A 20,710-nucleotide genomic window follows, 5' to 3' on the forward strand; every position below is an offset into this window, starting at 1 on the left:
CCTTTCGCAGCCGCGTCACCAGCCAAAACCCTGACAGTGACGTGGGAAACTCCCCCAGGAAGGGCTGTCCCTGTGGGAGGAGGTGCGGGGACCCGGGCTGCCCCCTCGCTCCTGCCCCGCCCTCCCTCCCTCTGTCCCTGCACAGGCCTGGCCGCCAGGCTCGGCCCCGCCCCCATCGCGGAGCCGCTCAGCTCAGGCTCTGGCCCCGCCCACCCCGCAGGGAGGCGCATGCGCAGTTCCTTGCAGACGCGGAAGCGGCTGTGGAGGGGAAGGTGGCGGTTCCCCTGAGGAGGGTGTTTGTCTTTAAAGCTGACGCTCCCGTCCCCCTCCCCGCAGGGAAGGCTGAGGGCGCTGCCGGCGCTGGAGTCCTTGTTGGGGTCCCCGCCCCGGAGCCTCTCTCAGCGGTGAGTCCGGTCCCGGGAGGCTGCGCGGTGCGGGCGCCACGTGCCTTTGGGAGGAAACGGAGGCCCGGCCCGGGGTCTCTCCGCCTGTGGCTGTGGCCACCGCCTGTGGCTGTGGCCACCGCCTGCCGCGCGGTTTTCCCGCTGAAAACCGTTCCCGGGGCCGCCGGTGCTCCCCGCGGGGCTGAGAGTCTGGTTGAGGGGGTTCCCGCCCTTTGCGCCCCTCCCCCCGTCCGGCGCTTTCCGCCCAAAGAGCCCGGATGGCTCCCGGCCTAGGGGTCTGCACCCGCCTCCTAGGCCCACCCCCATTTACTAAGGGGTCTGCCTGCCCGGGGAGCACAGTGTCCATGGGAGGATTCAGGGGGGAGACAGCTGCTCTGGGTGGGTGTCGAGTGAGACTCCTTCCACCTTCTGCGTGGAGTAGGGTTCGGTATCTGAAAGAGTATTGATCTGGGATGCCCCCATAGCATATCCCTTAGGCAGGTGACCCCCTAGTAACAAGCAGACTAGCCCATCAGCAAGGATTTACATAGTAATAAATGGGGGAGTAGTTTCAGCTACCACTGTCTGGACAAACAGGTGGCGCCTAGCTCAGAGCTTTGCTAGGGCTTCAAAGGCACCCAGCCTTGGGGGGGGGGGGGAGGGGTTTCGGGGAGTTCTCTGTCTATGCTTATCAGATAGTGAAGGCAATAAACAGTTTCCCACAGCTGGGGCATCCTTGGTTACTGAGGGCCTCCAGGTGTTTGGAAGGTGAGGACAGGGATAGCAGGAGGGGTGCAGGATGCATTTGTGAGAGTGGGGAGCAGGCTTTGTTCAGGGGAGATAAGGGGGTGCTCTGTTTGGTTTGGGGCGTCAGGACAGCAGCTCACCTCATTTCTGTAGGAGTTTGTGGATGTCTTTGGGAGGAGAGACACATGAAGACTCACAGTGTGGTCTCCATGTATAAGCTCATTGTTCCTCACTCTCTCCTGTGACCAAGGACAGGAGGGGTGGCCTTTTCCTCATTTCCAGGTCCTTCTGACTGTGAGTGTGAGGGGAGCTGATTGAGACGCTGTGCTGACGTCTTTGAAGTCACATTCTGTGACTCCTCAACATAGTGTCACCTGAGAAAACATCCCAGACCCCGATCAGGACCAGGACCAAATGGCTGCTTCTCAGGTAAAAGACGTGTCCTGGGTCAGAGGCTGTGTTTGCTTTTCCTCTAACATCTGGTGATTTATTTCTCTATTTCTGATGTTCTTGCCTTTGTAGGTTGTTTTTCTTTCCTTACTTCATTCCTTTATTCATCATAGTCAATGTCAGCAGTTTCTATATTTCTCTCTTTTTCTGTGTATTTTTCTTCTTTTTTCCTGTCTTTTAAAAAAAATATTTCTATTGATTTTAGAATGGAAAGGAGAGTGACAGAGAGATAGAAACATTAATTAGGTTAGAGCAGAGGTTCTCCACCCTCTTGCCCTTTAAATACAGTTCCTCATGTTGTGATCCAACCATAAAATTATTTTCGTTGCTACTTCATAACTGCAATGTTGCTACTGTTATGAATTGTAATGTAAATATCTGATATGCAGGATGGTCTTAGGGGACCCCTGTGAAAGGGTCGTTCGACTGCCAAAGGGGTCGCAACCCACAGGTTGAGAACCACTGGGTTAGAGAATTATGAATCAGCTGCCCCCTCCACCCCACACTGCACTGGGTATGGAGTCTGAAACCTCGAGTGTGCCCTGACCAGGAATCTAAGCCTGCCCTCCTGGTTCATAGGTCAGCCCTCTACCTCTCTGCCACACTGTCCAGGTTATACTCCCCTCCATTGTGCCAGAGCCTTGTCTGCATTCATTTTGTCACCCTCCCCAGGTCAGGAAGTAGTCCCACCTTTAATTAGTGTCTTTCAACTACTCAAAATGTCCCTTTTGTGACAGATCAAAGTTGGAAGGCAGCCATGTCTAACATCCCTACTGGGATGGGGTCAGAGGCTCAAGTATCAGTGCAGAAGGCAAATGAAGTCTTTAGGTTCAAGTGGCTACAGTATCAGCAGCTCTAGATGACGGGTGAGAAGAGGCACATCTTACGGCTCAGAATAGCTCAGAAAGTTCTGAAAACAAGGCCAAGTAGAACAGACTTGCTCATTAGATTAGTATGAAAGACTTGGTACGTAAATGTATTACTAGCTTACAGAACATGAGAGAGGTACAGGTGGATTGACACTTGCAAAAATTAATGTTTATTTGTGATCATTTCCACAAATTTTTATTTATTTATTTACTAGTGGCCCGGTGAACAAAATTTGTGCACTCAGAGAGCGGGTGGGTCCCCCAGCGTGGCCTATGGCCTGTGTCCTATCACAGTGTGGGAGCTCCATGATCCATTGCCCCAAAGAGGTATGCTCCTTGAGCCCCAGGTCGCTGGGCCTGGCATCGGGTTTGGGGATGCAAGCTTCAGGTCCCCCAGGCCAGCTCAAGGGGCAGGGATGAAGCCTCATGTCCCCAGGCACGGTGCCGGGGGCTGGGATGCGAGCCTCCGTGAGCCTCGCTTCCCTGGGCCCGGTGATGGGTGCCAAGATACAAGCCTCACATCCCTGGGTCCAGGGCAGGGGGCAGGACACAAGCATCTCTCAAGTCCCGATGCTGCAAGTCCCTGCCCACCTGCACCTACCGCACCAGCCTCCTTGTGATCGGTCGTTACCCATGAGGGTGTCACGATCATTTGCATATTAGCTCCTTATTATATAGATTGATATTTTTTTGGCAGTAATGTCACAGCAGTGGTGACCTGACCTTCTGTGTGCCTCAGTCACCTGATTCCCATGGTCTAAGTCCACCTGATGTTCATGTGACAGAGGTGCTCCCCTCACTGTAGAGTTAATAGTCTCCCTTTTTCAGGAACAAGGGTGTAGTAGCGATTTAATACAAGTTGTGCAAAGGCCATCACTTAACATCTGGAAATGTCCCTCTTCTTAGTTTGCGTTTGCTTTGGAAAATGAGGATTTACTTTTCTTTCCTACATATCATTGGCTTTTGCATGGGAGCTTTAAACAATCAGGCCTTGATTCTTTACATTTTCCTTATATTCTATACTCCCATCATGCACATCCCCTACATGATTACTTTTTGTATTTTCTAAAAAGTTTCCAAGAAAGACATTATTAATGTATGTTCAAATTCATTAAATTTCTACAACATAGCTCTCCACTAATGATACATAAAAATTTTTTTTAAATATATTTTACTGATTTTTTATAGAGAGGAAGGGAGAAGGATAGAGAGTTAGAAACATCGATCAGCTGCCTCCTGCACACTCCCTACTGGGTATGTGCCCGCAACCAAGATACATGCCCTTGACTGGAATCGAACCTAGGACCCTTGAGTCCGCAGGCCGACGCTGTATCCACTGAGCCAAACCGGTTAGGGCGATACATAAAAATTTTGAAAGAAATATACTAGTAAGAAACATTAGTTCCCCCAGGCTGGTGTGGATCAGTGGTGGAGGGTTTGATTCCTGGTCCAGGGCAAGTAGCCCCTGGGTACCTGCAATAGGCAGCCAATCTATGTGTTTCTGTCTCTCTTTCACATTGATGTCTCTCCCTCTCTCTCTCTCCTCTCCCTCCCTCTTCTCCTCCCTCTCCCTCCTCCCTCTCTCTCTCCCTCCTTCTCCCTCTCCCCTTACCCCTTCCCGCTCTGCCCCATCCTTTTCCTGCCTCTACTTCCCTGCTTTCCACTCTTGAAAATTCCATGGAATATATCTCCCCAGGGGAGGATTTACAACCACACAAAGTAAACAGTAGGTCTAACTTGTTTTATATCATTAAGTTTCTCTCCATATTGTGTTTATAAAACACAAAGAGGATCATACACAAATAGATTCATGAGATTTACACAATCACTAAACCATCTTGATTTCATAGTTGTAAAATGTGTGTCTCTGTGCCTAAACTGTTAACATTATTTCAGCTGTGTATAATATTCTTTATTTCAGTCAGTGTATGCTTAATTTCTAGTTGGTCCTTTTTCATAACCTCGAGGGTCTCACTAGATTTCTTGAGGATCTCACTGCATTTATTGGCGGTCTCACCAGACTTTTTGAGGGTCTTACTAAATTTATCGGCGGTTTCTAGAAAGTTCTTGAAAAACCTTAAAAGTGTGGTTTTGAACTCTATATCCAGTAGTTTGCTTTCCTCCATTTCTGTCATTTGTAAACTGTTTCTTTGTCTCCGCATTTTTTATGCTTCCCTGTGTTGGTAGATTAGCTTTGTGTGCTAGGTGTCCTATAGGGCCCAGTGGCTCAGCCTCCCCAATTACCTGAGGTGGACACTCTTGGTGCACCCCTTTGTGGGCTTTGTGCACAGTCTTGTTGTAGTTAAGCCTTGATTCTTTTATTTTTGTATTTTTTTAATTAAATCTTTATTGTTCAGATTATTACATTTGTTCCTCTTTTTTCCCCCCCCATAACTCCCCTCCACCCAGTTCCCACCTCACCCTCCGCTCTCACTCCCCACCCACATTCCTCATCCATAGGTGCACGATTTTTGTCCAGTCTCTTCCCGCATCCCCCACACCCCTTTCCCCTCCAAGAATACTCAGTCCATTCCCTTTCTATTCCCCTGATTCTATTAATAATCACCAGTTCATTCTGTTCATCAGGTTATTCACTTGATTTTCAGATTCACTTGTTGATAGATGTGTATTTGTTGTTCATACTTTGTATCTTTACCTTTTCTTCTTCTTCCTCTTCTTAAAGGATACCTTTCAGCATTTCATATAATACTGGTTTGGTGGTGATGAACTCCATTAGCTTTTTCTTATCTGTGAAGCTCTTTATGTGACCTTCAATTCTGAATGATAGCTTTGCTGGTTAAAGTAATCTTGGTTGTAGGTTCTTGGCATTCATCACTTTGAATATTTCTTGCCACTCCCTTCTGGCCTGCATAGTTTCTGTTGAGAAATCAGCTGACAGTCGTATGGGTACTCCCTTGTAGGTAACTGACTTTCTTTCTCTTGCTGCTTTTAAGATTCTCTCTTTATCTTTTGCTCTTGGCATTTTAATTATGATGTGTCTTGGTGTGGTCCTCTTTGGATTCCTTTTGTTTGGGGTTCTCTGCGCTTCCTGGACTTGTAAGTCTATTTCTTTCACCAGGTAGGGGAGGTTTTCTGTCATTATTTCTTCAAATAAGTTTTCAATATCTTGCTCTCTCTCTTCTTCTGGCACCCCTATAATTCAGATGTTGGTAGGCTTGAACTGTCCCAGAGGCTCCTTACACTATCTTCGTATTTTTGGATTCTTTTTTCATTTTGCTTTTCCGGTTGGGTGTTTTTTTTGCTTCTTCGAATTTCAAATCGTTGACTTGATTCTTGCGATCCTCTAGTCTGCTGTTGGGAGTCTGTGTAATATCCTCCATTTCAGTCAGTGTGTGCTTAATTTCCAGTTGGTCCTTTATCATAACCTTGAGGGTCTGACTAGATTTCTTGAGGATCTCACTACATTTATCGGCGGTCTCACCAATCTTTTTGACGGTCTTACTAAATTTATCAGCGGCTTCTAGAAAGTTCTTGAAAACCTTAAAAGTGTGGTTTTGAACTCTATATCCAGTAGTTTGCTTTCCTCCATTTCTGTCATTTATGTCCTGTTTCTTTGTCTCCGCATTTTTTTATGCTTCCCTGTGTTGATAAAGTGGTTTTCTGTGCTAAGTGTCCCCTAGGGCCCAGTGGTTCAGCCTCCCCAATTACCTAAGGTAGACACTCTTGGTGCACCCCTTTGTGGACTTTGTGCACAGTCTTGTTGTTGTTAAGCCTTGATTGTTGTAGATATCACTGGGGGGAATTGACCTCCAGGCCATTTGGCTGTGAGAATCAGCTGTGTCTGCAGTGGGAGAACTTCTGTGCTGGAGACACCCTCCGGGGCAAGCCTTGCTTCAGTGGGGCTTTGGTGCTCACTGAGTCTGCCCCCTGAGTGTGTCCCTTATGGATTTGAGGAGTTGTAATTGGATGGTTCCACTCTGACCACTGGGTACACTGGCTCCTGGACCTAAGGAGGTGCTAAGTTTGCCTCTGCCTGAGGCTACCCAGCAGGAGCTACAAAGAGATCTGCAGATTCCCCTTCCTTGTTTGGGGTTTGGAGGTGCCGAAATGAGGCCCAGCTGTGAAGCAATGCAAGCTGCTGTGGGGTCTTGGGCCTTCCCTTGGAAGTTCTGGGTCTGTCTGGCCCAGCTGCAGTTTGTTAGGTAATTTTCAGATTGCCAAGGGCCAGGGCATTCATATGCAAAAGCCTCTGCCGCAGCCTGGGTGGGGCAGGGTCTCAGGGAATCAACAGGGCGGAGCAAGCAGTTATGGCTGATCCTCAGTCCTGCCCTAGGGAGCCCCACTTCTCTGTGTCCCTGTAATCTCTGCAAGCACCTTTGAGAGAAAGCCGCCCTCGAGTTCCGAGTTCTGCACGCTGCCAGACAGTCCAATTTCTCCCTGTATGAGTCTGGGTCCCCAGAGACTCACCCAGAACTGGAGTTCAGAGCAGTTGGGGGATTGTGACTCCATCCCGATTCAAAAAGACAGCTGTGTCTCCAGTTGCCAGCCCTTTCCGTGCGCGCCTCCGTACCTCTGCACTTTACTTCCCCACCTCCTCTGAGTCTCAATGTGCTTTTCTCTTTCCTTCTAGTTGTAGAATTTCCACTCAGCCAGCCTTCCTGTGGTTCTGGATGATGTCCGTTTTGTCTTTTAGTTGTATTTTTGAATTTGTTGTGGGAGGCAGCAGTTTCCGGTGTTTACCTATGCCGCCCTCTTGGTTTCCCTTTTTGTATTTTCTTGAAAGTTTCCAAGAATGATATTATTAATATATGATCAGTTTCATTAAATTTCTACAACATAAGTTTCCACTAATGATACATAAAAATTTTGAAAGAAATGTACTAGTAAGAAAAATTAGTTCCCTCAGGCTGGTGTGGATCAGTGGTGGAGGGTTTGATTCCTGGTTTAGGGCAAATAGGTCCTGGGTACAGATGGTAGGCAGGCAACCCATGCGTCTCTGTCTCTTTCACATTGATGTCTGTCTGTCTGTCTGTCTGTCTCTCTCTCTCCCTCCCTCCCTTTCCCTTTCCCTTTTCCTTTTGAGCTTCTACCTTCTTGCCTCCCACTCTGCAAAACTCAATGGAAAAAATCTCCGGAGGTGAAGATTTACAACCACACAAAGGAAACAATAGGTCTAACTTGTTTTGTATCCTATGTTTCTGTCCTTATTGTGCTTATAAAACAAAAAGGGGATCATACACAAATACATTCATGAGATTTACGGAATTACCGAACCATTTTGATTTCATACTTATAATATGTGTGTCTCTGTGCCTAAACTGTTAACATTATTTTATTTTATTTATTTATTTTTTGTTAACATTATTTTAGGTATTTTTTCTTTTTTTTTAAAGTATATTTATGGATTTCAGAAAGGAAGGGAGAGGTAGAGAAAGATAGAAACATCAATGATGAGAGAGAATCATTGAATGGATGCCTCCTGCACACCCCACACTGGGGATCGAGCTCACAATTTGGTTCTGTGTCCTGATCAGATATCAAACCAGTGACATCTTGGTAAATGGGTCTGGCTAAACCAGTGGGCCACACCAGTTGGACCAGGCAGAATAATCTTGTTCTAAGATTACTCAGTAAATTTCCAACTAGGATTGTGGTTCTTATCTGTCCTATTCCATGAGAACTGATTTCCATTAACAAAACCTTTTAGTTCAAAGTTCTCTATGAATTATTTACTGTGTTTCCTTTTTCTGTAATATTCAGAAGTATGGCACATGATTTGGAAACATTGGCATCACAAGTAAAAAGTGAGCTTGTGACATGTGTGGAAACAGTCCCCATCTCAGAACCTGGATCAGAATCTGTGTCTTTGTAGAAGTTCATTTTGTTGTGGTTTGCTTCAACTTGAGAAGTCCATAAACTCCAACCCATCATTGCATTTCCATCTGAGAAATATACCCCACTGGCCCTGAATGATGCAAAGGCAGCACTCAGACATCCATATGCTTGTATCCACACCTTAATTTAATTAATTTATTTTATAATATATTTTTATTGATTTCAGAGAGGAAAGGGGGAGAGAGAGAGAGAGAGAGAGAGAGAGAGAGATGGAGAGGGAGAGAGAGAACAATGGTGAGAGAGAATTCATGATCGGCTGCCTCCAATACACCCCCTACTTGGCATTGAGCCTGCAACCCCTGCTTGTGCCCTTGACAGGAATTGAACCTGCGACTCTGCAGTCTGCAGGCCCACCCTCTATCCACTGAGCCCACTGAGTCAAACTGACTACGGCCATGACTTAATTTTAAAGTTTATTTTCTTATATAGGAAAATCTGAACCATGATCAATGGACATGTGTCATCCTCATTTGTCAATGTTAGAACACATATCAGAGAATGTTACTGGGTCAACCTTATTTTATTGGATGATCAAGGATACTCACCTAGGTCCAAACCTCTTCTCCTGACACTGTTTTCATGTTGGGTGACATTGTGAACACTTCTGATGACCTCTTTGTAAATGTTTCTTATCTTTCAGGGACTGCTGACCTTCAGGGATGTGGCCATAGATTTCTCTCAGGAGGAGTGGGAATACCTGGACCCAGCTCAGCAGAAATTGTACCTCGATGTGATGTTGGAGAACTACAGCAACCTGGCCTCCGTGGGTGAGAATGACTTCCTTTCCGAGTTCCTACTTCACCCACAGGGTTTTGTTTTCTTTATTATTTTAACATCTCTATGGCCTTCTTTCTATGGTAGATTCTTGCTATCAAGGAACAAGTTGGTCCGTAGCTGGTTTGGCCCAGTGGATAGAACACTGGCCTGCAGACTGAAAGGTTCCAGTTTCGATTCTGTTCAGTGGCAAATGCCAGAGTTGTGGGCTTGCTCCCTAGTATGGGGTGTGCAGGAGACAACTGATCAGTAATTCTCTCTCATCATTAATGTATCTATCTCTCCTCTCTAAAAGAAATATATATATATTTATTTATTTATATTTATATATATTTATATATGTTAATATATTTTTATTGATTTCAGAGAGGAAGGGAGAGGAAGAGAGAGATAGAAACATCAATGACTATTGGGTGCCTCCTGCACTCCCCCTACTGGGGATCGAGCCCGCAACCCGGGCATATGCCCTTGTCTGGAATCGAACCCGGGACCCTTGAGTCCGCAGAACGATGCTCCATGCACTGAGCCAAACCAGCTAGGGCTATATATATTTTTAAAAAGGAACAAATGGGGAATTCTTTGGTGTACAAAAACTTTTTTTTTTTTTAGAAAAACTTTTTGATGTAAGTGAATTGGGAACTTTGTGTTTGCACACATTACTTTTTGTCTACAGTAATGAAGTTAATATCAGAAAGTAATATTTTAGAAAACCATTTTCTAGAATATTCCAGTAGTCTACCACTAGTGGCCCAGTGCATGAAATTCGTGCATGGGGAGGGGTGTCCCTCAGCCCGGCGCGCAACCTCTCCAGTGTGGGGCCCCTTGGACATCCCTTTCGCAATCTGGGACGGCTGGCTCCTAATTGCTCTCCTGCCTGCCTGCCTAATAGCCCCTAACCGCTCTGCTCCTGGCCTGCGTACCCCCCACTGCCCCCCCCACCTCCAGCCTACTTGCCCCAACTTCTTTTCTTGCCGGTGTAATCGCCCCAAACTGCCCATGCTGCTGGCCTGCTTGTCCCCAGCTGCCCCACCCCCCGCCAGTCTGATCGCCCCCAATTGCCCCCACTGCTTGCCTACTTGCCCCCAACTGCATCCTCCCCCTCCCCCCGCTGGCCTGATCGCCCCCAACTGCCCCCCTCCCCTGCCAGCCTGCTTGCCTTCAACTGCCCCCCCCGCCTGCCTTCCTGCCCCCACTGCCGGCCTGATCGCCCCCAACTGCCCCCCACCCCTGCCAGCCTGCTTGCCTTCAACTGCCCCCCCCCCCCCGCCTGCCTTCCTGCCCCCACTGCCGGCCTGCTTGCCCCCAACTGCCCCCCCTGTCAGCATGCTCATCCCCAACTGTCCCCTCTGCTGGCCTGATCACTCCCAACTGCCCTCCCCACCTGTCCTGATCGCCCCTAACTGCTTCTGCCTCAACCCTGCCACCATGGCTTTGTCTTGAAGGTCTCCCGGTCTAATGAGCATATTACCCTTTTATTGGTATAGACTAGTGGCCCAGTGCATGAAATTCGTGCACAGGGGGAGGGTTTACCTCAGCCCAGCCTGCACCCTCTCCAATCTGGGACTCCTCGGGGAATGCCTGACTGCTCGCCCCAATTGGCCCCCCTGTTGTTGTTTTTGTTTGTTTTTTAATATATTTTATGAATTTTTACAGAGAGGAAGGGAGAGGGATAGAGAGTTAGAAACATTGATGAGAGAAACATCAATCAGCTGCCTCCTGCACACCCCCTACTGGGTATGTGCCTGCAACCAAGGTACATACCCTTGATCAGAATTGAACCTGGGACCCTTGAGCCCACACGCTGATGCTCTATCCACTGAGCCAAACCGGTTTGGGCAAGGTCATGTTTATTTCAGGGAGGAAGGGAGAGTTAGAGAGAGATAGAAACTTTAGCTGGGCATTAATTGATTTTTTTGTATGTGCCCTGACCAGAGATCAAACCTGCAACGTTGGTATATCTGTACTATCATCTAAGCAACTGGGCTACCTGAGCAGGCAGATTGTTTTCTTTCACTTAGCTCTATGTATCTAGGCTTTTGTCATGTCTTTTCATGGCTTAATGTATTATATCTTTATACTAGTGAATAAGACTTCATTGTATGTCCTTCAGCGTAATTATCCATTCATGTGTTGAGAGACCTCTTCATTGTGTCCAGTTTTTGTGTATTATGAATAAGCAGCCCCTTGTAGGCTTTTGAGTAGATAAAAAGGTTAACTCTTTGGTTCAATAGTAAGGAGCCCAATTACTGGATCCCATGGCGAGTGTATATTTAGTTTTATAAAAAGTTCCAGACCATCTCCCCAAGGGCTGTAGCATTTGGCATTTTCAGCAGCAGTAATTGGAGTTCCAGTTGTTCCACCATGACAAAGGCATTTGATGGGGTCAATGTTCTGGATTCTGACCTGTACAATGGTGGTTTAGTGTTGCTTGCCTGTGCTGTTTGTTCGTTGACGCCAAACCAGTTGTTCTCCCTCTTGGGTAAGCTTCTTCACCTGACCCCAGGTTGGTACAGATGAATGTTGCGTTGACCGTAGAGCTATGCGGATAGGAGGCCCCTTCAACGTCATCTCTGAGAAATCCTTGTTCAGGTCACTTCCGTAGAACTTCCTTTTGGTTCCCATGTCTCAGCTTAAGACACCTCTCAGGAACCCAGAACTTTTCTTTACCTGTGGAAATATAAGCATAACCTCGCCCCCATCGTAGGACCCATGCAGGATCCCACGACTGAGAGGACTCATTATGATAAAACACAGGTTGATTCAATTCTTGTGAAACCTCAATCCTTTAATGATTACTATAAAGTAAACAGCTAGTATTTCTTAGATTAACCTTTATGAAATTTCAAGTATATTGTATCAGTCTAATTTAGTATTGGAAGGGTTAAAGAGAAGACAACAGGGCAGAGAAAAACTTGTGCTTAGTAGCAGCTTGCGGCCTTGAGTTCCGCATAGTTCAGATAAGTACAAAAACTCTCTCTCCTTGCTCTCCCTGCTGATGCCCCACCCCCTTTTCTGCATTAACCATTTGGATATTGGGGATATTGTTGCAGATCCGGTGGCATTTGCTGCCGCTGTATCGGAAATGCAAGGAAATCATCATCTCTTCTCCATGTGGGAGGAACAATCTCATCCCCGGGTTCTAAATCTAATAATATTTTGTTTATTTCAGTAGGCAAGGGAAGCTGGAATTGCTGATGTGCCCCTGTGAATAATGTGGTGGGTCTGGAGGAGGAGCCCGGGGAGATACTCTGGGCTCGTCCAACAGTGGCTGTTGAACTGGAAAAGCATTTTTTTTTAAAAATATATTTTATTGATTTTTTTAAAGAGAGGAAGGGAGAGGGACAGAGAGCCAGAAACATCAATGAGAGAGAAACATCGATCAGCTGCCTCCTGCACACTCCCCACTGGGGATGTGCCCACAACGAAGGTACACGCCCTTGACCAGAATCGAACCTGGGACCCTTCAGTCCGCAGGCCGACGCTCTATCCACTGAGCCAAACCCGTCAGGCTGGAAAAGCATTTTTGATTAATTTCTGTAACTTATTAGTGGGTTTAACATGAGGTGATGGGATACCACCTATTAAAGCCTTCATATGAATCAGCAAATCTTTTAATAACTCTTGTTCGTAATCCCTTGTTTTGATTTTCTTTTTAAATTATCTCTTCCGTTCGTTACCACTAGAATCAGTGCTACTAGTTTCACTTTCTGAGAAATCCTGGATGCCCTCTTTATCAGTCCCTTCTATATCTTCATATCCCTCCAACTTATGTTCAAAACCTTTCCTTTTTTGCTCCGTTTTATTTTCTTTTCTTTTTTTTCTTTTTTTTTTTTTTTAATATATTTTTTATTGATTTTTTACAGAGAGGAAGGGAGAGAGATAGAGAGTTAGAAACATCGATGAGAGAGAAACATCAATCAGCTGCCTCCTGCACATCTCCCACTGGGGATGTGCCCGCAACCCAGGTACATGCCCTTGACCGGAATCGAACCTGGGACCTTTCAGTCTGCAGGCCGACGCTCTATCCACTGAGCCAAACCGGTTTCGGCTGCTCCGTTTTATTTTCATGAGGCAAAGAAGGTAATGGCCCATTAGGCATGTCTTTATCAGTTTCACAAGCGGAGTGAGAACGAGAGCTAGTAACTTTAACTGGAGCAGCCTCACAATCTGATTCTGACTGCAAAGGTTTAAGAGCCATAGTAATCAACGTACACAAGGACCAAACTTCATGTTCTATAGGATCTCCATTCTGATGAGCACGCCGTAGTGCATGAACAGCCTGTTTCCAAACCTTTAGATTTAACTGATTTCTGCCTGTCGGCTCAAACCAATAACAATGCTTTCTTTTTTCTCTAGCTAATTTCCTAAAATTGTCTTGAGACACACTAACCCCAGTGCTTTTAAGCACTGAACGCAGCAGAGTCATATATTGACTCTCTGCTGTCGGGGAGTTCCCCATTGCTCTGCCTGGCTTGCTGAAAGGTTTGCGTAAACCGTCGCAGACTTTTTCCCTGTTTGGTCCTGTGTGTTCCCCATACTTACCTTAAGGTCCCACATTCGGGCGCCAAGTGTTGAGGGATGTTTAATGAACCGAAGACGCAGAGGTAAGACAAGCGCACAGAATGGTTCATGCCGGACAGAGGGCTATGGCTTGCTCAGGCATGTATCAAACTCTGCACTCTCACCATCGCTTTTATTGGGGTTTGGTACAGGGTTAGTGCGTCAGCAGTTACTCTACTAAATCTTGTTTTGTTCTATGTTATTGCGATAGGGTATTGAAGACAACTTGCAGCTGTGCCCTCCCTTTCTGTTCTATACCCATGACTATTTAATCTTAGCCTTTCTCAGAGAGGTAAATGTTCCTGGAACTCAAGATTGTGTGCAATCTTGACCCAGCGTGACTCGTTTGCAAGTCACACTGTGCTCCTGATAGAACATTCACTTCTTGGCAGGACTTCAGATCCTTGTTTACAAATGTCCAGCTACATACCTATCTTGAGTTTTCTTTGAATTCTTCACTGGCTCTTAGAGTACTCCAAAATGTCCTTTGGTCAATACTTGCTGTGCACTTACCTGATTGTCTAAACTGAAAATTTGTTTTCTTTCAGCTATACCATCAAAAGATAACCAAGCCTTTATGCCAAAGTCCAGAATACAGGATTTATTCCCTGAAATAATACTGGTAAGATATAAAAGGTGTCGCTTTGATAATGTACACTTAATGAAATCCTTGGAATTTGAGGAAGTGTGTGATGAGAAGAGAGGATATTAATATAAACAGAACTAATCTGGAACAGTTATCATAATAAATTTATTGTTACCTAAACATGTCAGGTGTACTTTGGATTTGGGAAACCTCCCTTATTAAAGTCAGTTACATTGGCAGATAAGTGTGTTTCTGCAAGTGAAGGTTGAAAACTTTTTACTGTTACCCAGTCTTGGAAAGGAAATCTAGAAAAACTAGTAACTCATGTAGTCTCTAGAGTAAAGAATCATTTGAGTTGTTTAAAAGGTAGGATGGGATTAAACTTTCATTAAATCATTTCTAAAATGTATACATTTATAATGTATCTATATAATAAAATGTGCTCAATTTGGCAATCTTCTATATTTTTTTTATGAAAAATGTATTTTTATTGATTTCAGAGAGTAAGGGACAGGAAGAGAGGGAGGAAAACATCAATGATGAGAGAGAATCACTCATTGGCTGTCTGCTGTATGCCTCCCACTGGGTCCGATCCCCCAGCTGGGCCATGTGCCCATACTGGGAATGGAACCATCATCTTGTTTTTACTTCAAAGCTCAACCACTGAGCCATGCTGGCTGGGCATTTGGCAATCTTAAACAAGATTCATTCTTCTTTCTCTAATAATTAAGGTGTTATATTTATATTTTTTATATCATCCTATATAACAACAGCCTAACATGCTAAGTGTTTGGTTGTCCGGTCATCCGTTCAACCAATCAAAGCATAATATGCTAATGATATATTAAGACCACTCAACTGCTCGCTATGGTATGCACTGACCACCTGGGGGCAGACGCTCCAACAAGTAGGTTAGGTTCCTGCTGGGGTCTGGCCGATTGGACTGAGCAAGATGGGTTGGACAGGCCCTGGCACCTTCCTGCAGTCCCTCCCTGGCTGTCCAACCTGTTGCATCCCTCCCCACCCCCAATCATGCACCATTGGCATCCTCTGCAATCACCTGCACCATCTCACAATCCAGAACCCCTCGGGATTTTGGAGAGTTGGTTTCAGCCCAATACTGCAAAACATGGGAGCTGCCCCCTGGTGGTCAGTGCACTCCCACAGGAGCAGCATCGCTCAGGCAAAAGCCGGGCTCACAACTGGTGAGTGCAGCGGCGGTGGCAGGAGCTTCTCCCACCTCTGTGGCAGCACTAAGGATGTCCAACTGTTGGCTTAGGCCCACTCCCTGGGAGGAGCGGGCCTACGTCAACAGTAGGACATCTCCCTAGGGATCTGGGACTGCAAGAGGGCGCAGGCTGGGCTGAGGGATCCCCGCTAAGTGCACGATTTTTATGCACTTTAGGCCTCCAGTTTTAATATATTAGGAAAGCTTTAATGAGTATCACAACATGGTTCTTATGGATCTAGTGTACATGTTTAATGTGACTATAACTCACTAAAGGTCTTTCTGTCTTCCATTATCACCAGAGTACAAAAAATGGAGATAGCAGTTATCAGTGGATTGAACATTGGAACAAATTTAAGCAACAGTCATATCTTAATCATCGGACAAGTGAACTTACAGAGAACCATCGTAAAAGTGGAAATGTCCTTGACCAAACATCCAGTCACAATATACATCAGGTTATTCCTATTGTGGAGAAGACAAACCAAGGAAGTCAATGTGTCCAGTCTTTTCAGCAGTCTTCAAATTACATTAGACAAGAGAATATTCATCCTGGAGAGAAGGCTTACAAATGTACTCCTTGTGATAGAATCTCCAGTCAAATATACAATATAAACGGACAGGAAAAAATCCATAGTGAAGAAAAACTTTATAAATGTAAAGATTCTGGTAAAACATCTAATTTGCCTTCAGGTTATACGCTAAATCAGAAAATTCATACTGGAGAGAAGCCTTATAAATGTAAAGCATGTGGCAAAGCCTTTAAATGTCGTTCATCTCTTATTGTACATGAGGGAAGAATTCATACTACTGCAAAATTTTACAAACTCAGGGAAAATGGAAAAGGCTTTGGTCAGTCCTCAAGACATCCTCATCATAGAAATCACAGGGACAAAAAGTCTTATAAATGTTCAGAATGTGGCAAAGCCTTTAGCCTACCCTCAACCCTTATTCTTCATCAGAGAATTCACACTGGAGAGAAACCTTATAAATGTAGAGAATGTGGTAAAACATTTCTCCACGCCTCAAGCATAATTCGACATCGGAAAATTCATACTGGAGAGAAACCTTACAAATGTAGCGAATGTTTCAAAGCCTTTAGTCAGTCCTCCTCCCTTAATCGTCATCAGCATATTCATACTGGAGAGAAGCCTTATAAATGTACAGAATGTGGCAAAGCATTCATTGAGTCCGCAAACCTTAAACGACATCAAACAACTCATACTGGAGAGAAGCCTTATAAATGTAGAGAATGTGGCAAAGGATTCAATGTGGCACAATCTCTTAATTGTCATCAGAGTGTTCATACCGGGGAGAAGCCTTATAAATGTAGAGAATGTGGCAAAGGATACAGTACGGCACAATCTCTTAATTACCATCAGAGATTTCATACCGGGGAGCAGTCTTATAACTGTAATGAATGTGGCAGAGCGTTTAGGCATTCCTCAAACTTGTCGAGGCATAAGAGATTTCATACTAGAGAGAAGCCTTTTAAATGTAATGAATGTGGCAAAGCCTATGCCTATTCCTCATCCCTTTGTCGTCATCATAGTGTTCATAGTGGAGAGAAACCTTATATGTGTAATGAATGCGGCAAAGCCTTCAGGGTCTCCTCTAACTTAACACGGCATCAAAGAGTTCATAGTGGTGAGAAGCCTTACAAATGCAAACAATGTGGCAAAACCTTTAGCCGGTCCACATACCTTACTAATCATCAGAGAGGTCATGCTAGAGAGTAACCTTACAAACGTAGATAATGTAGCAAAGTCTTCAGTGCATTATCAACCCTAGCTTATCATCAGAGGTCATACTGCAGAAAAGTCCTGTGAATCAAGACAATGTGGCAAAGGCATTCCTCAGGCCTTCCGGACCATCAAATAACCCATACTGGAGAGAATCTTCGTGAATGTAGAGACTGTGGCCACGCCTTTTGCCAGTCCTCACGCTTTACTAAGCATCAGAGAATTCACACTAGAGAGAAGCCTTATTATACATGTAGAGAATGTGGCAAAGCCTACGGGCATTCCTCAGCCTTTATTTACCATCACAGAGTTCACACTGGAGAGAAGCCTTATTTGTGTGGAAAATGTGGCAAGTCCTTTGGCAACACCTCAAACCTCTCAGCACATCAGAGAGTCCATAGTGGAGAGAAGTATTAAAGATGTGAGGAGTGTCATAAATCCTGTACCAGCAGGTAGTGCTTACTGAGCTTACAGAATTCTAGATGGGAAGAAGCCTCCTGAATGTGAAAAATGGGTTTTCTAACCCATTAAAAGGCACACTTTTATTACTGTACATGAGACACTTCATACTGAAGAGAGAACTTAGAAATGTAGAGCATGTGCAAGAGCCTGTACCCACAGCTCAAAATGTAGTGAATAACATGTGTATAGTGGAGGAAAGCTTTACACTATAGAAAATGTGAGAAAGTACTGTCTGGCATTCCTCAGTGGTTTAGCTTTGACGTATGAACCACAAGGTCAGTGCAATTCCCTGTCTGGCATAAGCCCTGGTTGGAGACTCAATCTTCATTGTGGGGTATTCAGGAGCTAGCTGATCCATGATTCCCTCTGATCATTGATATTTCTATCGCTCCCTCTCTTTTCCTCTCTGAAATCAATAAAAATATATTTTGAAAAAAGTAAAGAATGTGAGGAAACCTTTAGTTGGTGTTTATTCCTTTCTGTACACTAGAAAGTTTATACTAGAGAGAAACCTTGCAAATGTGATCTGTGAGATTAATCCTTGTCAATGAAGTCTTATTTAACCTCAGATAAGTCATTTTGAAGGAAAGCCTTAAAAATATGTAGAATGAGGCACAACCTTTAATTATCCTTGTTGTCTTGCTGAACATAGGAGTATTCATACTGGAGAGAACACCTGTAAATGTACTGTGTGTGACTTGGATAAGCAGTGGGGGTGCCCGCACTGTGTTGCTCCTTGGTAGAGCATGGACCCATGAACCGGGAAGTCAGCATTCATTTCCCGACCAAAGCTCATGCCCTGTTTGTGGGCTAGATACCCAGTAGAGTTCACTCAAATGCAGCTGATCGATAATTCTGCATTATCATTGCTGTTTCTATCCCCCTCTCTCTCCCTTCTCCCTCAAATCCAATACCAGTGAGGTTGTAGTACAAGGCAGGAGATGTTTCTTACCCAGGATGCATAATTGCCATGAACTTTGCATTGGAGAGAGGGCACCTGTTTCTGAGGTGCACCCCTAACTGAACTCAGAAAATTAAGCTTATTTTTTTCATTTCCTATTTCATATTCTTCTCTGTGTTAATTTTTCCCTCATTTTTCTGCTCAGCTGATACTCTTTTCTGCAGTGCTATAACAATGGCATCTAAACCTCTTCCTCTCCCACAACCCTTCTGGCCCCTGTAGCTTCTGTTCTGTAGTTTGGAATTTTACTAATGCAATCACTGACATCAGAATTTGGCAAAATTTTGCTTTATATTCATGAAGTAGGTAGACCACTATTCATGTTTTCATGCTGGATCCTATAGTTTTGAATATGAATATTTATGGGCAATTACAAATTGGCTTCTGTGTCCTTTATAACTGAAATGATGTTTCTTGTCTTGATTTTTATTTATATGCTTAAGAATTTCACAGTGTTACCTCATTAACGTCTTTCTTAGGTTGGACTCAGCCTGTATTAAACAGATTTTATTCTCCGTGACTTGAATGTAACTGGATGTTTGTCATTTTTTCTAGAGGAACCCCACAGACCATGGCAGATTTGCAGTTAAAATTTTTTATTATTTTGCATCAGAAGTTATTTTGTATATTCACAGAATGACCACAGGTATGTTCATAGGCATTACCTGTCCCTGGAGTGTTTTCCAAGCTGTCACTGTAAGTTCCATGGACAGCAGGATAGCAGAGATTAAAATGAAAGCCCCACATTCATTCTCCAGTGTCTAGTGCTGAATTTGTACAAGGTGGTACAAATTCCTCTGCATGTGCCACCCAAGAGGACTGACAAAATCATTACAGAAACAAGATGTTCAATATTATTCTACTTTTCTTTCTGACATACCCATGGAGCATTCGTATGTATATGTATGTGCTAAAATTGTGTGGACTATGGCTCATCGGGATCAGGGGCTTTATGAATTTGTTCTGTACAAGGACATACTATGAGACCCTGATCATTCAAAGAACATAATTCCATCTAGACAATAGTTCCATTTTCTGGTATTGTAGTGAGAAATATTGAGGAAGTGTATCGATGGGAAATATATATAATATCTTTTTTCCCTCCCAATGGTCATTACGAAAATAGATGAAGCAGACATTGTTTCTAGGTTTAGAGGACCTTCTGTTTACATTTTGTCCAGATTGTATTTTCTTGTGATTTGGGGTGAAAAGCTCTAAAACAGAGGTCTCAACATTTTTTATCTCATGGCACATATGGAGTAATTTACTGAAATTTTGAGGTCCACCAAAATATATATTTTTGCCAATCTTCCAAAAAAAAAGTCTGATTTGGATCCATGCACACCACACAGCTATTACTGTGCTGGCCTTTGTCACATTTTATTCGACAATCAATGAGTAATGTAGTCCATGCTATTGACTAAACAGCCAGGTGTTGCTTGATCTAAAAAAGTTTGCAGCACACCTGTGTGACACTCCGGTTGATAATCTCTGCTATACATATCCAATCGCTCTTGTCTCATCACTCATTTAAGACCACATTTTCTGTATTGACTTTTTTGCCTGCTAGATGTATCCATTGATATCTATGGGAAACTAAAGTCCACTACTATGATGGTATTTTTTTTTTTTTTTATAAATATATTTTATTGATTTTTTACAGAGAGGAAGGGAGAGAGATAGAGAGTTAGAAACATCGATGAGAGAGAAACATCGATCAGCCGCCTCCTGCACATCTCCCACCGGGGATATGCCCGCAACCCAGGTACATGCCCTTGACCGGAATCGAACCTGGGACCTTTCAGTCCGCAGGCCGGCGCTCTATCCACTGAGCCAAACCGGTTTCGGCACTATGATGGTATTTTTATGTGGTGTGTTTTCTGGCTTTGTGTGGCAATACTAACGGCTGATATTTTATTGGCCTAAAGCAATTAAATACTTATATAGGTTAAACATAATCCTCTAGCCTGACTCCTCTAAATTACAGGTTTCTAAACAGGTCATACCTTTAAATAAAGACTTCTCTAACCCCTAAATGAATACCTATATTCATGAAAATACTGGGAAATAATTAAGATTTTTAAAATGGTGA

General features: G+C 44.3%; 1 protein-coding gene across 1 annotated transcript; it reads left to right on the top strand.

The window, feature by feature from the left end:
• Positions 1 to 254: 254 nt before the first annotated feature.
• On the top strand, positions 255 to 19,149 carry LOC118649213 (zinc finger protein 420-like). The gene is made up of 5 exons (XM_036296096.1): positions 255 to 404; positions 1,386 to 1,559; positions 8,946 to 9,072; positions 14,188 to 14,261; positions 15,756 to 19,149. The coding sequence occupies exons 2-5, from the start codon at positions 1,545 to 1,547 to the stop codon at positions 17,190 to 17,192; spliced, it is 1,653 nt and encodes a 550-aa protein (XP_036151989.1). The 5' UTR covers positions 255 to 404; positions 1,386 to 1,544; the 3' UTR covers positions 17,193 to 19,149.
• Positions 19,150 to 20,710: the final 1,561 nt, after the last annotated feature.

The sequence above is a fragment of the Myotis myotis genome, unplaced genomic scaffold (assembly GCF_014108235.1).
Source record: "Myotis myotis isolate mMyoMyo1 unplaced genomic scaffold, mMyoMyo1.p scaffold_m19_p_28, whole genome shotgun sequence".
NCBI classification, from domain to species: Eukaryota; Metazoa; Chordata; class Mammalia; order Chiroptera; family Vespertilionidae; genus Myotis; species Myotis myotis.